The 13,960-nt window shown below is 45.4% G+C and overlaps 1 protein-coding gene across 3 annotated transcripts in view; it reads right to left on the bottom strand.

Annotated features, from left to right (window-relative positions):
- Positions 1 to 13,960, bottom strand: part of BAHD1 (bromo adjacent homology domain containing 1) — an 87,446-nt gene that overhangs the window by 22,251 nt on the left and 51,235 nt on the right. For all 3 annotated transcript variants that reach the window (XM_075927097.1, XM_075927096.1, XM_075927098.1), the window contains one exon: positions 4,517 to 6,160. In XM_075927097.1, the coding sequence (XP_075783212.1) occupies positions 4,517 to 6,143 (1,627 nt within the window). In that variant the 5' untranslated portion in view covers positions 6,144 to 6,160. The remainder of the gene's footprint in view (positions 1 to 4,516; positions 6,161 to 13,960) is intronic.

Raw genomic sequence — 13,960 nt, 5'->3', positions numbered from 1 at the left:
AATAACTGATTCAATTTACAGAGTGAAGCATGGCTGAGACTGCTCCAGACAGTGGGAAACTGCTGCCCTCTGCCTCCCACTCAGTGAGCTGTAAAAGGTTATGAAACGATCGCTACCCTTGGAGATAGAAGCAGTAACAAAAGAACGATGCATTCACAGATAGCAGTAACAGCTATAAAAACAAGTACAGCTAATAGAGCTGGTCAGAAAGATTCTTGATCTCTCTGCTTGCTGGGTTTGTAGCAGTGTATAAAGCTACAGATGTCAAGCACTGTTCCCCTGGGAGGAGGGGTGTTTTCTGTCACTCAGCAGCTTGCCTCTGACTTGTTTGCTGATGGGGCTAGTGGGTAATTGTGGGGGAGTTTAAAAGATGGTGAAGTGGGAAGAAGAATGTTGGAGAGTATTCAGGAGACACAAGGAGAACATAGTAGTTGTACTAATAAAGGGGAAACAGTCCAGAATGACGGACGTAGGAAAGTCTTACAAACTCACAAATGGATAAAACTGGCATTGCCTTGACTCAAGATTTGGGATCCCTTAGACAGCCACTTTGAGTAGCTGTACTTAAAAGATGTGAAGATGAGGAACTAGAACGCTGCACCATGTATGGCCTCGGCTCCCACACTAATTCCACAGATGACCTGGATAGTAATGAAGCAGCCTCAAGGACATTTAGATCACAAGCCCTGACAAACAGCTTCACACTAATAGCTACCCATGCCTCAAGAAGGGTAAGATTCTTTTCACCAGGTGTTCAATAGGAGTACACGAACCCTATTATGTCTTACATTCCCAGCTGGTGTGCACTATTCCCACCCCCAAAAATGGTCTTGCCTTGATTTCACTTCCCTACCACCACCTCACTGCTCATTAATTCATTGGTTGGAAATGCTATCAATGAAGAATCCCCCATGTTTAAAACTAGATAACTACTGTGGCCATCTCCTCATCCATGTCTTAACCCCATTACCCTGCATGCAGACTGCTGTCACTGGAACACAAGAATTCCCTCATTCTCTGCTTGATATGGCACAGGAGCACTGCCCATGGCACCCACCCAGCCCTTCACCTCTATACAGGAGACTCCCATTGTTCACCTACAAGTGAATATACTCTCCTCAAGAAATGAGATTGGCAACTCATTCTTACAGGGCATTGTGCTACTCTGTAGGGATGTAAGAGACTAGTCGACTATCAAATAAACAGAAGCTTATCGGATAGTTGACTAGTGATGCGATTAGTCATTTTCCCTGCCTTGCTGCCTCTATCAGAGAAAGGGAGCAAGGGAGGGGGAGCAGGAGCTGGCTTAAAAGCTGGTTTGCACCAGCATCATCTCCATGAGTAGCAGGGGAGGTAGAGGCACAACAGCAAACAGCATGAGCAGAGGCTGAAGCAGTCTTTGCTCGCGCCACTTCCGCTATGATTCTGCTTTTGAAATTTCAAGGCTGAGGCACCTCATGGAATGAGGAGTCAGTGAGAGAGTCTCCTTCTCCCTGTGGGGCTTCCTTTTGAAATGTACAAGAGCCCATGCTCTTGTACATTTCCAAGGCTCAGGTGCCGCAGGGCCAGCGAGGCAGTCCCCCGCTGGTCCCACACTGTGGGGCTTCCAGTTTTTTTCCTTCCCAGCAGGGCTCTTGCTACAGTTCAAAGGCAGAGGCTCCCTTATAGACTAACGAATAGTCAATGGAAATTTGATTAGCTAATTAATCTAAATTTAACATCTCTACTACTCTGAGCACAAGACTAACACCCGTCTGCTGTAAAATGATGACTATTATCTATAACCAGTATGTAACTAATTCCATAACTATCAGGATGACAGCATTCAAAATTAGTTACTTCTACAAGGGCAGTTTGGCTCTACTGGGTACCCAGCTAACCTAACAACAGATAGAGGCAAAGCACTTGATATGTCAAGCTGGCAATACATGGAGAGTTGTTGTCTCTGTATAAGACAGTCAAGTTAAAGAAATGCTTTAATGCACTGAAGCTGGCCTTTCCAGGAAAGACTTGGGATCTGTTTCTCAAGATCAGCTCTAGAACATTAAACTTTACTTATGCTAGAAGAAGCTTCCCTCCACACTTCACTCAGCAAAAGCAGAAACTCTAGGCTGTTCCAATTTTGCAGAATTCTAAATGGAAGCTACTCAGAAAGGAAGGCAAGATAATATAGGTGCAACCCACACTTTTGAACATACACAACCCAAATGCACCACATTTAAGATGTGTGCTACCCTGTCACATGCCTTTAAAAATAAAAATCTACACAGGGAAAGTCTGGAGAAATACGAGTTGGAGAAATCCTATCTGTGGGACAGACTGGCTCTACTCGTTGCTAACCTATTAGCTTTCCAAGAAGGGAAAACATCTATCTTCTCCCTCTCCATAGGGCATCAACATTCACCCTCTCCATAGGGAATCACACAGAGCACCACCAAAACCTCCTCAGATCCCTTTCATCTGAATGTTAAGCTAGCATCATTAAGGTGCCTGACTAAGTTCCTTTTGGTACAGCACAGATTGGCATGACCCAGAGCAGTATGTCAAAGATCAGTATTCTTATTTCTGAACTAGTCTTCCCAAGAGAATTTTCAGTTATGAAAAGACTATATACTGTCTAGCCCTCAGGGTAGAGGGTTGCACCAGGTCAACAGAGATATATTTTAGAAAAGGAAATCTCTGCTTTGCTCAAGTGCTCCTGAATTACAGCTCCTTCTTGGAATGGAAGGAGATCATAAAGCCCATCTCATCCTGTACTCCTGACTCAGAAGATTCACCTGCCTCCCTAATATCCTCAGTAGTTTTAATTGGATAAGTTATCCTTTCCTTTGTGTCCTAAACTGTACAGCATTGCTGCATGTAGCTGCACCTTCCAAGGCAATTCTGTCCCAGAGGCAGATGAAGCAAGCTTCATTTGTAGATTATACTGTAATTTCGTAATAGCAACATACCCCTCCTTTCTAACTTGGTGGTTTTAATGCTGAAAATGTATGTTTGCTCTGGCACAACAATTTTGGTTGCCAGTTTTAAATATTTCAAAACAGAAACTTTTCTATATAGTGATGGCAAAGCTCCTGGATAAAAACATAGTACAAAGTCTAGTTATGCAAACACCTGAACCATGTATTAAACCTATTACAATTCTGGGTTTCAGTGTCTCACAGGCTAAACACAAAACCAGGGAAAGGTATCTAATAAGATCTCAATAATCCACTGACATTCAGTGAATTAATTAGCTCAATCTACAAGGGTGCTAATTAAATCTCATTGCTAGCATCTTTTGGTGTTTTTCCAAACTGGGCTGTGTGGCAGAGTGCTGGGCAACAGCAGCTATACAGCACTCTGATCACTGGACCACTCGTTAAATCACCACAGAGGAAATCTAAGAAGCAAAGCTGTGCCTAATTGATATATTGGGGATGGGCAAGAGAGCTACAAGACTAATGAATCCATCAGCCCAGAAAATAGGACATACAAAGAAGGATGTGCTCAGGGGCAGGGGGGGGGGAGGGGAGTCAGGGAATGGCAGGCAGGCAAGCCTTTCAGGGTCAGAGGAAGAACCAGGAAAGCTCTTCTGGAACGAAGATACCTTTTGTCTCTCCCCATCCACCCTTGGCATAGAGCGAGAGCATAGGAGTAGTGCCATTGTAAATACAGAGCCACACAAGTCTGACAGAACACTGCAAATCACTGCACAAGGATGTTTGCCTAGAAGGTAGACTACGAGCCATTTGTGGCTACAGAAGGGACAGGAGCAGGTCAGTGCCCGATCATAGGTAGTATCTGTTGAAATAGTCAGTAATTCCGGTGCATTCAGAAGAGAGAAAAAAATGCAACTAAAAGATTTTGTGGGAGCCCAATAACATATATTTTGGGAATTTCATTGTTTGCAGACCAGATATAGAGCAGAAGGCACTGCCAGTTTCCATACACTGCCCTACCAGCACACCTCAACCCTTCACTAAAGTGAGCCAATGTAGGGCTGAAACGGTCATTCAATCTCCAAGGGCAAGAGCAGCCTTTGGATTTAGCTGGGACTCTGAACTACAGCTCTTATACACAATGGTGGCAGTCTGGCAAACCCGACCACTCGTCTGCTAGGAACTTAATAGACCACTCCCTCATTTCCCATTGATCATATGGGCATTATACTGGGGTTATCACTAACCCGAACAGAATTCAAACCAAGGACCACCTTCCTTCTACTCCAAATCTTATTACCAGCCTCATGATTCAATTTTTCCACCCCCATAAAACATTTTAATGGAAACAGAGCCTTCAGAGGAAAAGGAAGGGATACCATAGCATCTGCAAGTGTAGCTAAATGCTGAATCTTCCTTACCAACAGACAGTACACGTCTCAGATTTAGCTGAATCGAATGCATAGGAAGCATGCCTCTTACTTGGTCATATACAGGCAACAAGATTCCTCCCCCCACCCACACACTTATTAATGCACTAATCTAAGCCCCCTCACTTAGGCATGCTAAGATCTCAATTTATTACTTTGCCTTACCTGCTGCAAAAGGCATTTTGTAGGAGTAGCTGTTCCGTCCTGTATGCACACTGCTAATCCTACTCTCTGGCACCTGCATAACTCCACAAAGACTGTAACTGTTAACAGCTGTTCCTTCCCCACAACAATATGGAGAGTTACACCAGTGAAGTGGCTGGAAAGGTGTACCTGATGGTAAGGAAGTTGGAGATACTAAGAGCCCCTCACAAGTAGGCTGTGAAAGCTCATCCTTAGGGTAAACTGAGCAGTGAGAGTAGCCACTGTATCCACTTTGGCCATAATAAACATAAAACCTGTTCAATGGAGTCAAATCTGAAGTTTCACAGAGACATCCACACTCTGTGTGATTTCCTGGCACAGGCAAGGGATGGAACTGCTGCACGGGGAAGGAAGGCTGATGAAATTCCTGTTTGGGAGTAGGGGATTTTTCCCCAGGTCTCCCATACTCAGGCTTCATGGAAGCTTGCCCACCCATAAGCAAAGGCAGTCTGTGGTAGAAACCCTCTGTGCTATCATAGGAATTAGATAATGGTTCATAATGGAGAGAATCAATTTTCCCATGGAGTCTAGAGGAGTCCTGGTGGTCTGCTTTCCTAAAAGAACTTGCAGGAAATCCTTGCCAGCCATGTGGACCCTCCATTTTTACATTGGACATTTCCTTTTTGGATTTAACACAATTCTTCCTATTGGCTTTAGCCCACTTAAGCCTTGATTTGGAACAGTGATTCTCAGACTTGCCCTCTCCATCTGATTTACTCCTTGGCTTCAGAGGTTGATCTTTTTCACTGGTCAGTTTCAAAAATGCCACAGCATTGAGGCTGGCCAATCTCTTTGGGGTAGGATGATAGGGAATTCCACTATCCTCCCTCTTTGTTCCATCTTCAAAGACATCATCCAATGTATGGTCAGAGCTATTGCATTTGTGACTGGAGCCACTCTGATTCTTTCCTTTAACTGTTTTTACAGCTGGTTTTCCCAATGAGGGCCAGTTGCCACTAGCTTTGCAGTGCAAGCCCTTCGTGCTACAATCTACACTGGCTTTGACAGTGTCTTTCCGAAAGCGCCTGCCAGATAATAAGCCATCATCCCGCTCAAACAGGAGGTTATTCACTGCCTCGGCATTCAGAGAAGCCAGTCTCCGTTTTCTGGGCTCCAAAGGAGCAGCACTGGGTGCCTGTTCTATTCCAGGACAAATTATTGTGCACTTTTCCCCAGATGGATCACTCTTTCCCACTCCCAAAGTCTGAACTTGTTCTGGGAAACAGGGAGATATGAAGTCATCCATCCAATTGGATAGGTCTCTTTTTGTGCCACTTTGAGCCTCCTTTGACAGTGATCCAGCCACGTCCTCTAGTCTGGTGAGAAGCACTTTGCACGTTTTTTTGTCCACAGAAGTGATCAGACGTTTCCTTAATGGGTACGTCTTTCTGACCTCCTGCGAATTCCTGCTTTTGTTCACACCTGTAAACCCACTCTGGCAGTTTTGAGGATCAGTGGTATCTCCTTGCTCACTGCACTCTGCCTCATTCATATCCATTCTTTCTCTCTCTATTGGTGAGAGAACTTGGCCAGCAGAACCAGCTGGATGTTTCAGAAGAAAAAGTTGTTTCTTCCCGGCATGAGTCATAGAACCAAGTTCCACGCCTGTAAACAAAACAGAAAAAAGTCTATTAATATCACTGAAAGGGATCCATCACCTCACAATAGACCAAATGTCAATTAGGAAATATTTGAGGATGCTGGTTACTACACAAAATATAGCCTTTCTGGGTCATGGCCAGTTTTAACCAATCAGAAAACAGGCTATAAAGAGCTATGGTTTAACATTAAACCATAGAACAGGACAGTAATTAAAGATGTGGCTGATACTGAAAGCCCAGAAGCTAGGAAGAATCAGGGTTAAAGCCAAAATTTCATTTCACATGCCCTATTATGCCTATGTACTATTCCCAGTACATTACATGAAAGTCCAGTACCCAGTTAAATTGACATGATATTAAATAAGTCACAGATTTCAATCAAACCATTTAAAACTAATTTAAACCCATGTCCAAGGTATAGGGTATAAATATATTCTGTGTATTTTTTTTATTACTACTGTAATGTACAGTATTGCTACAAGCAGGCTATTTCACAGTCATTTCCCAGGACAATTAAACAAAAGGTAACAAGTTCACCTTACCAGGTCATGTGAAAGCTGAACTTTAAAGAAAGATAAATGGACAGAGACTTGCCAACTATAAAACAAATTTAATACATATACAAATCTTTGTGCAGATTAAAATTTGGCTAAGTTCTATTGTTCTTTGGTTTAACATTTTAATTGTTTTAAGCATAACAACCTTAAAGTAAGCCACCTGTTCTGTAGAAAGGTGTGTATAACAACTTAATCCCAAAATTATGATTTTGAAAGGAAAAGACTTATTCCAACCTTTCATTCGGATTTTGAGAGAAACACTGAACTAATGAGTAACAAACACATAAAAAGGAAAGTTACAATCATCCGTCTGCAGGACAGGAACAGGTTCTTCTACCTGCATGGGTATGCAAAAGTATTACTGGTGTTTTCCTAGGATTTCTGTTCCAACATTTTGCTAGCTTTGCATTTTAGAAATTATTTCTGAGTCGAGGCATTTTAGGACTGTTAAGACTATATCTGTAGACTAACTCATGACCTCAAATGTTTCAAAGTATGTACGGACTTGCCCACTGACCAGACATATTTTTGGATCCATTGTCTTTGAGTCCATAATTACTGAAATGAATGAGGTTCTTAATTTGCATGTGGGTGACAAACACATAAGGTGATGCCAGTGACTTCAGAAATAGATGCAATTCTGATCTGCCCCAGCACTCCCAAGGAGGGATTCCCAGTGGGAAAAACATCCTCAAAACCTGAATTAAGGGAAGAAACTAATACTTGTTGCATCAGGCTTGCTAGCCACAAATCACTGCTTGCTTGCAATGGTTATCGCAGAGGCTGCTGCAGACCTCAGCTGCTGGTCTCTGGCCATGGGATCCCACCATATCGGAACACGTGGCCTGTGCTTTCTCCACCCACACAGGTGACCACCACCGAGTAGGAGTTCAGCAATATGCAACATCTAAGAGTTGGCAACAGCTAAGAGTTGACACCTACAAGCAAGTAACTTCTACCCAATCAGCAAGTCCACCACTGTTAAAACCTGGGTCAATAAGAGCACCTGCTAATCTTTTCAACCACACACAACTTTCTTAAGGCTGTCCACAAGAGTTGACACCTGACTCACTTCTACATGTGTTAGCTTTTTTGGTTTTGTTTTCTTTTCAAAATTTATTAGTAGAGGGACACCTCTACTTTAGCATTCTTCTACTTTTAACTTCAGCAGATGGCTGGAAATGAGCAGGAGTGTCTAGGGATAAAGTTCTCAGGATCTGAGAGCAGCATGTATAGAAACGTTCTATCAGTACAGAGTTATAAACTGGAACTTTCTGATCTTGCAACACTGATGTTCCAGGATAAGAGTCCTGGCATGCTGCGGGGGATGGGGGAGCCGGGAGCCCAGCACTATGCAGTAGAGGGGCCCATACAAGGCCCAGCCGGGCTATCGAGGAGGGGGGAAGGAAGTGGCTCAGTTGGGCTATGGGGGTGGGGGGGTGGGGCAGAAAGCCCATGGGGGAGAAGGGCAGAGGGGGCTGGCAGCAGAGGTTCAGAAATGACTTCACCTGGTCTGGAAATATCCCTCATCTGGGACCAATCAGGTCCCGAGGGTACTGAACCAGGGAGGTTCAACCTGTACCTGAAACAGCCATATATTAATCAACACTGCTGACAAAGATCACACAATATTTCATGGTTTGAAGTTGTGTACTTGTTACTGAGAAATCCTGTTAGTTTCCCCTAAACTTGACATTTGAATTTTAAAAGTAAGTTATTGTCTTGAATTGTATTGGAACATTTCATGTAACCCTACGACTAGGGATAGGTGGTGTGCAAGGCTGGCTAATTCCCTAAACACCATTCATTTTGGGCAAGGTCTCCTACTTGACACCAAAGCTCAACATTATCTTGAAGCTGAGTGGGATTAAATCTTTTCTGTATCAGCTACTTGGCTGAAACAAATATAGTGACTGACGATGAGATTGAGAATGTTCTGCCATGGGGGGAGGGGGGGGAAGGGGATCGGGGCCCTCTCCGTTAAGTCTTCACAAATTATTAGAAAAAGCTGTTGATTCAATTTGGTTTAATCAACCTGATTTTTATATTCTCACTTTTAATTGAGTTATTTGTATTTTATTTGATTATTTTGTTTAGTTTATATATAAAATTAGAAACATCTTTGGTTCAAATATTTCTTTCAGATGTCTTGAAGTAAATAAGAAGCAACTCACACCAATATGCTGGTGGTCCATAGAACTGCCTCATAGACCCTTCCATACCTGGTGCTAGAACAAACAGTTGACTTTTGAGGGAAAGCTGATTTATGTACTGATCATTTCTTTCGGTAAGAGATGTAGAATTTTTAACCTTTGTGGGCCTGGAATGGTAAATAACAGCTGGTTAACCTACAGGGTGGCCAATTCCCTTTATTTTCTCATACACCAGCGAGCAAATTTAACTACAAAGATATCAAGAGCAATAACAAGATCTTCTGTTTCCTCTATTTAAAATAAATGAATTTTGTCATATTGAGAGAAGAGTCTTTGACTCACCCACCAAACAGGCACACAGCATGGGCAGTGGTAGTGCAGCCATCCTATACAACCCTGCCCAGGAGAGAGCCCTTCTACCAGACTGCATGGACAATTGGTTTGTTGTGGTATGGCTATTTCTGTGATCCTATTTCTTCTTGTCCCCATCAAAAGGGCAGAGAATTATCTCCAGATTGTCCAGTCACTTGAAAGTGACATCAACTGTCCCCTTCATCTGCTAGCCCTCTCCTTTTCTTTGCAGGACTAGGTCTAATCCCCCTTGCACAGGCATCTCTTTCCAATATTTTATCAATACAATTAATAAAACAGTAGCATTTTCATTACATCAAGTCCAAAACACCTGACTTCTATAGCTGTTCACATTTTAATATCTCCATCTTCTTCTAGTGGACAGTTACAACAAATTTCCTCAAATGAAAAAAAGTATTGCAGATTCACAAGGAAGGGGATTTGAGGGAATTCTGGAGAAAAAAAATCAGTGCACAATATTTTAAAATTCTGCAGATTTTACTTGCCAATAAATAAATGTGGAGACTCCAGCCTGGCAGAGGGAAGCACAGACTATTGGTAGTACAGAAGTGAGAGTTCACCCTGCAGGCCCCCGCCTCCTTCCCCAGGACATGGATTCAGTGGTGATGCTGTGCCTAACCCTAGGGCAGTGGTTCTCAATTCGTTTCGGTCCATGGACCACCAGGCCAATCAAAAAGTTTCGTGGACCACCTCCAGCACATGTAGCACAGGACGAATGACACAGCAACCGCTCAGCATGATGGCGGGAGCTACACTGATGCTCAGAGCCTCCGACAGAAGTTAACTGGCAACACAATGCGGTTGCGTCCTAGGTGATGCTATGGATGACGCGCCGCATGCTTGTCAACACGGCATAAAACAGCTTAACGGCAGCACCTGCTCATGCCGTGTGACTCTGGACAATGTTCCTGTGGACTACCAAAAAAGTCACCATAGACCACCAATTGAGAACCACAGCCCTAGGGTAACTAGTTCTGATATTTGGGGTTCTGGCCTATATAGGTGCTTATATCTCCTCACCTTGTCCCAATTTTTCACACTTGCTGTGTGGTCATCCTTCCTGACCCTAAAAAGTGCAAGTCCCCAAACTCCCCAGGCTCCTGACCCTCTACATTAGGTGCACTAGGTGCAGAAGGCAGGCTCAGTCCTGAAGGATCTAAGTGTGGAGGGATATAGATGTGGGGTGACAGGTTTGTGGGGAGCAATCTGGATGGAGAGTTTCTAAGTGTCAGGGCAATGGGACTTTGCAGGGAAGTCCAAGTAAAGGAGATTAGGACTCAGCATGGAGAGTATGGGGCTTGACAGGGCAATCTGAAAGTTAGGGGCTCAGTGAAGGATCAGGATGCTGAAAGATTGTGGCTTGCAGGGGTGGGGATCCATATGAAGTTTGCTGGGGCTCAGGGTTGGGAGGGTCCAGGTGCGGCAGGCTCTTCAGAATGATTCAGGAACACAGGACATGGGGCTTGTCAGGCTGAGTGTTAAAGTGGGGGATGGGCTGTGTGAAGGGATGGAGGTCCAGCTGCAGGGGATGGGGCTTGTTGGGGGCCTGAATTCAGGAATGGGGTTCAGCAAAGAGTGCTGAGTGTGGGAGGGTGCAGGGGGATGAGGCTTGGCTATGGAGGGGGTCTGAGTATGGGGGGGGATCCAGATGTACAGTGACCCTCCCTTCACCTGCAGCTGAGGAGTGATGGGGCAGGAAACCAGAGACTGATGCGGAGCTGGAAAAGAGTTCTGGGAGTGGACTGGCCCAGCCCCAACTGCTCTGTGCTGGGGTAAGTGTGCTCCTTCCACATCTGGGACTAACAACTGAGCCCAGCATGGAGTAGGAGCCACCAGTCAGTGCTTCAGGTGAAGGGGGCAAGGCTCAGCAGAGAAAGGGGATCTGGGTGCGGGAGGCTCTGGATGTGGCGGGGGGTGGAGGGGGAAGGGGAGGCTTGGCAGGTTTGGGAATAGCGAATATGAGAGGGGTCTGAGTATGGATGCACGGCGGTTGGGTCTAAGCTAGTACTGGCCAGGATATCTCCAGCCTCACTCCCCTGCAGTGACTTATCTTTCTGCTGACTCCTTTGGGCACCTGAAATGATACATCTATATCAGTTTGGGCCGCCCATACGCTGCGTGCCCAGGAGCCAGCACTGCCCATGCGCCACGCACCCGGAAGTGGGGAGCCCATACACTGCGCGCCCAGGAGTCGGCACCGGCCATGCGCCATGCGCCCAGGGGCGGGGCCAGCCCCGATCTCTTGGTGGGCGCACAGAAATGGCCCGGCAGGTGCCATGGCGCCCGCGGGCACCATGTTGGGGACCACTGATCTATATTGCCTGGGAGGGATGAGTGGCTGCTCTTTCAGTTTTCCTTTGCTTCTCCATCAGAAAAATCATTATTCAAGCAGGGAAACAAAGAAATCTGCAGCATCCATGAATTCTGTGAGCACACAGTGGTGCAGATTTCACCCAGAAATAAAATTTGGAGCAGTTTACAGCCCAGGATACATCCCTTGTGGGTTTTTCTGGCACAGTCAATGCTACCAACATACTAACTAAAAATGCTTTTCAAAACCCATCAGTATGAATGCTTATAATCATGTGCTACCATATAAGAAACTAGATTTAGTAAGACACCTTTCAATAGGACTTGGAATTCCAAAGAAAATTCCCCAACCTTGCCTGTGAAATACATGTTCTACTACACAATACCTAAGCAGAACATGGCAAGTTGTACTTTATTTATAGCTAATAGTTAAAAGGAAAAAAAATCAGCATTGATGAACTCAAATTCCACAAATCAAGATACACTGAATTTATGGCTTATTACAACGATCTATCTGGCACTAACAATCCCCTCCAACTTTTCCCCTCTCCTTTCATTTATTCCCTAAAACTAGAGGGGTGTTAACAGGCCACTTCATCTTGAATAGTCCCTTGACATGTGTGTACTTGTGCTAAACAATCTGTTCCATCTTGTATTTAGCTGGACACACTGAGGCCAAGTCTACACTGGCAAGTTACTTCACGGGAAATCAGCCCCCAGCACTGTAATTTTCATGATGTTTGGACTGGCAAGAAACTTCCTCCAGAGCTAGTGTGCACTTAGCACACTAGATAGACCACCTCCATGAGAAACACAGAGCTTGCTGCACTCTAAACAGTGCACTGGGGTGCCAGCGTGGACATCATGGTATTGTACAACTGGTCCCTGAGTTACAAACGTGTTGACTTATGACCGTTAGTACTTACGACCAACCTCCAATTAAGACCATACAGCCGGTCCTCGAATTATGAACACGTGATCCGTGCTCACGAACAGCACGGCCGCATTTAAAAGCATGTATTCCGACTTACGAACAAATTGAGTTATGACCAGGTGTTTGAAACGTAACCCGTTCATATGTCAGGGACTATCTGTACTGTGTCCTGACTGGCCTCCGGCACCCTTCCCATAATGCCTGTTCTTGTCTCTCTGGTCATCTGTTTGAACTCTACTGGCCTACTCTCAGGTGCCCAACCCTCAGACCCGCCTTTTGTGTTCTTTTAGAAATTTGAAAGTCCTCTTCCTGTTTGCTCGATGCACGTGGTGTGTTCTCCGTGCATCTCCCCAGCTGGTCATGCCTGCTCCATGCCCCAGGAGATTCCCTGCTTGGAGCCATGCTGGACCTCATCAGTGTTTGGGAAGAGGAGGCAGTCCAGTCCCAGCTGCGCTCCAGGCATAGGAATTATGATATCTAGAGCAGATAAGACGCATGCCTGAAAGGGGCCATGACCATGACATGCTGCAATGCAGGGTCAAAGTGAAGGAGCTACGAAACACCTACTACAAGGCACAGGAAGCTGCTCCAGTGCTGCACCCATGGCCTGCAGATTCTACAAAGAGCTGGATAATATACTTGGCACTGACCCCATCTCCACTCCAAAGACACTCCCTTCCCCCCTCAGGATATCTCATGGGCTCAGGGGGCTCTGGCAGTGACAGGAGGACAGGAGGAGGAAGTTGTGGCAGACTGTGCTGAATGGGAGAGGGTCCCAGAGCCAGAGGAAGACTCAGCATCCATAAAGGCTTTGCAGTCAGGAACTGTTCTGTATCCCCAAAGAGGCGAGCCACTCGCAACCTTCAGAGGCTGCGCAAGAGGCGACCGGTAAATAGTTGGGAAAGCACTCAAGTAACTTGCCCAGAGTGGGAGGGTTACAGAAAGGAGGCTGGGTTCAGTGTGATGCTGCTACTAGCAGAGGGTCAGTCAGATGGCGAACAGTTCATTGATGCAATCTGACATCTCGGTAATCTGCCTCACAGACCTCACTGAAAGCTTCATGCAGCTGCTGTGTCACCCTTCTCCTCCTATTAGCTGGCAGAGCATACGTAGTATTTGACCCCCTGAAGGTGACATTCCCTTGCCACTGTGCCGTCAGCGGAGGGGGACCACTGCTGTGCAAAGATAAGCCACGCATTGTCCCAAATGGAACCTGCAGTCAAGTTAAAGACCCTTCCTTGCTTCCCTGCTCACCCTAAGCAGCAAAACATTTTCCACGGTAAGCACAACCTGTGGAAATGAGTGACCATTACTATTTTTACTTTCCCCTCCTCCCACAGTGCTCTCTCTAGTTCACACCTGCCCAGACCACAATATGGCCAGGGCCGGCCTTAGGCCGATTCGCCCAATTCCCCCATTCCCTGAACCCGTGGCCCCATTCCCTGAACCCGGAAGTGTGGCGGCGAGTTAATATTCAG

This window comes from Pelodiscus sinensis, chromosome 4 (genome assembly GCF_049634645.1).
Source record: "Pelodiscus sinensis isolate JC-2024 chromosome 4, ASM4963464v1, whole genome shotgun sequence".
Lineage (NCBI taxonomy): Eukaryota > Metazoa > Chordata > Testudines > Trionychidae > Pelodiscus > Pelodiscus sinensis.
This window is presented reverse-complemented; position numbering and strand designations above follow the sequence as displayed.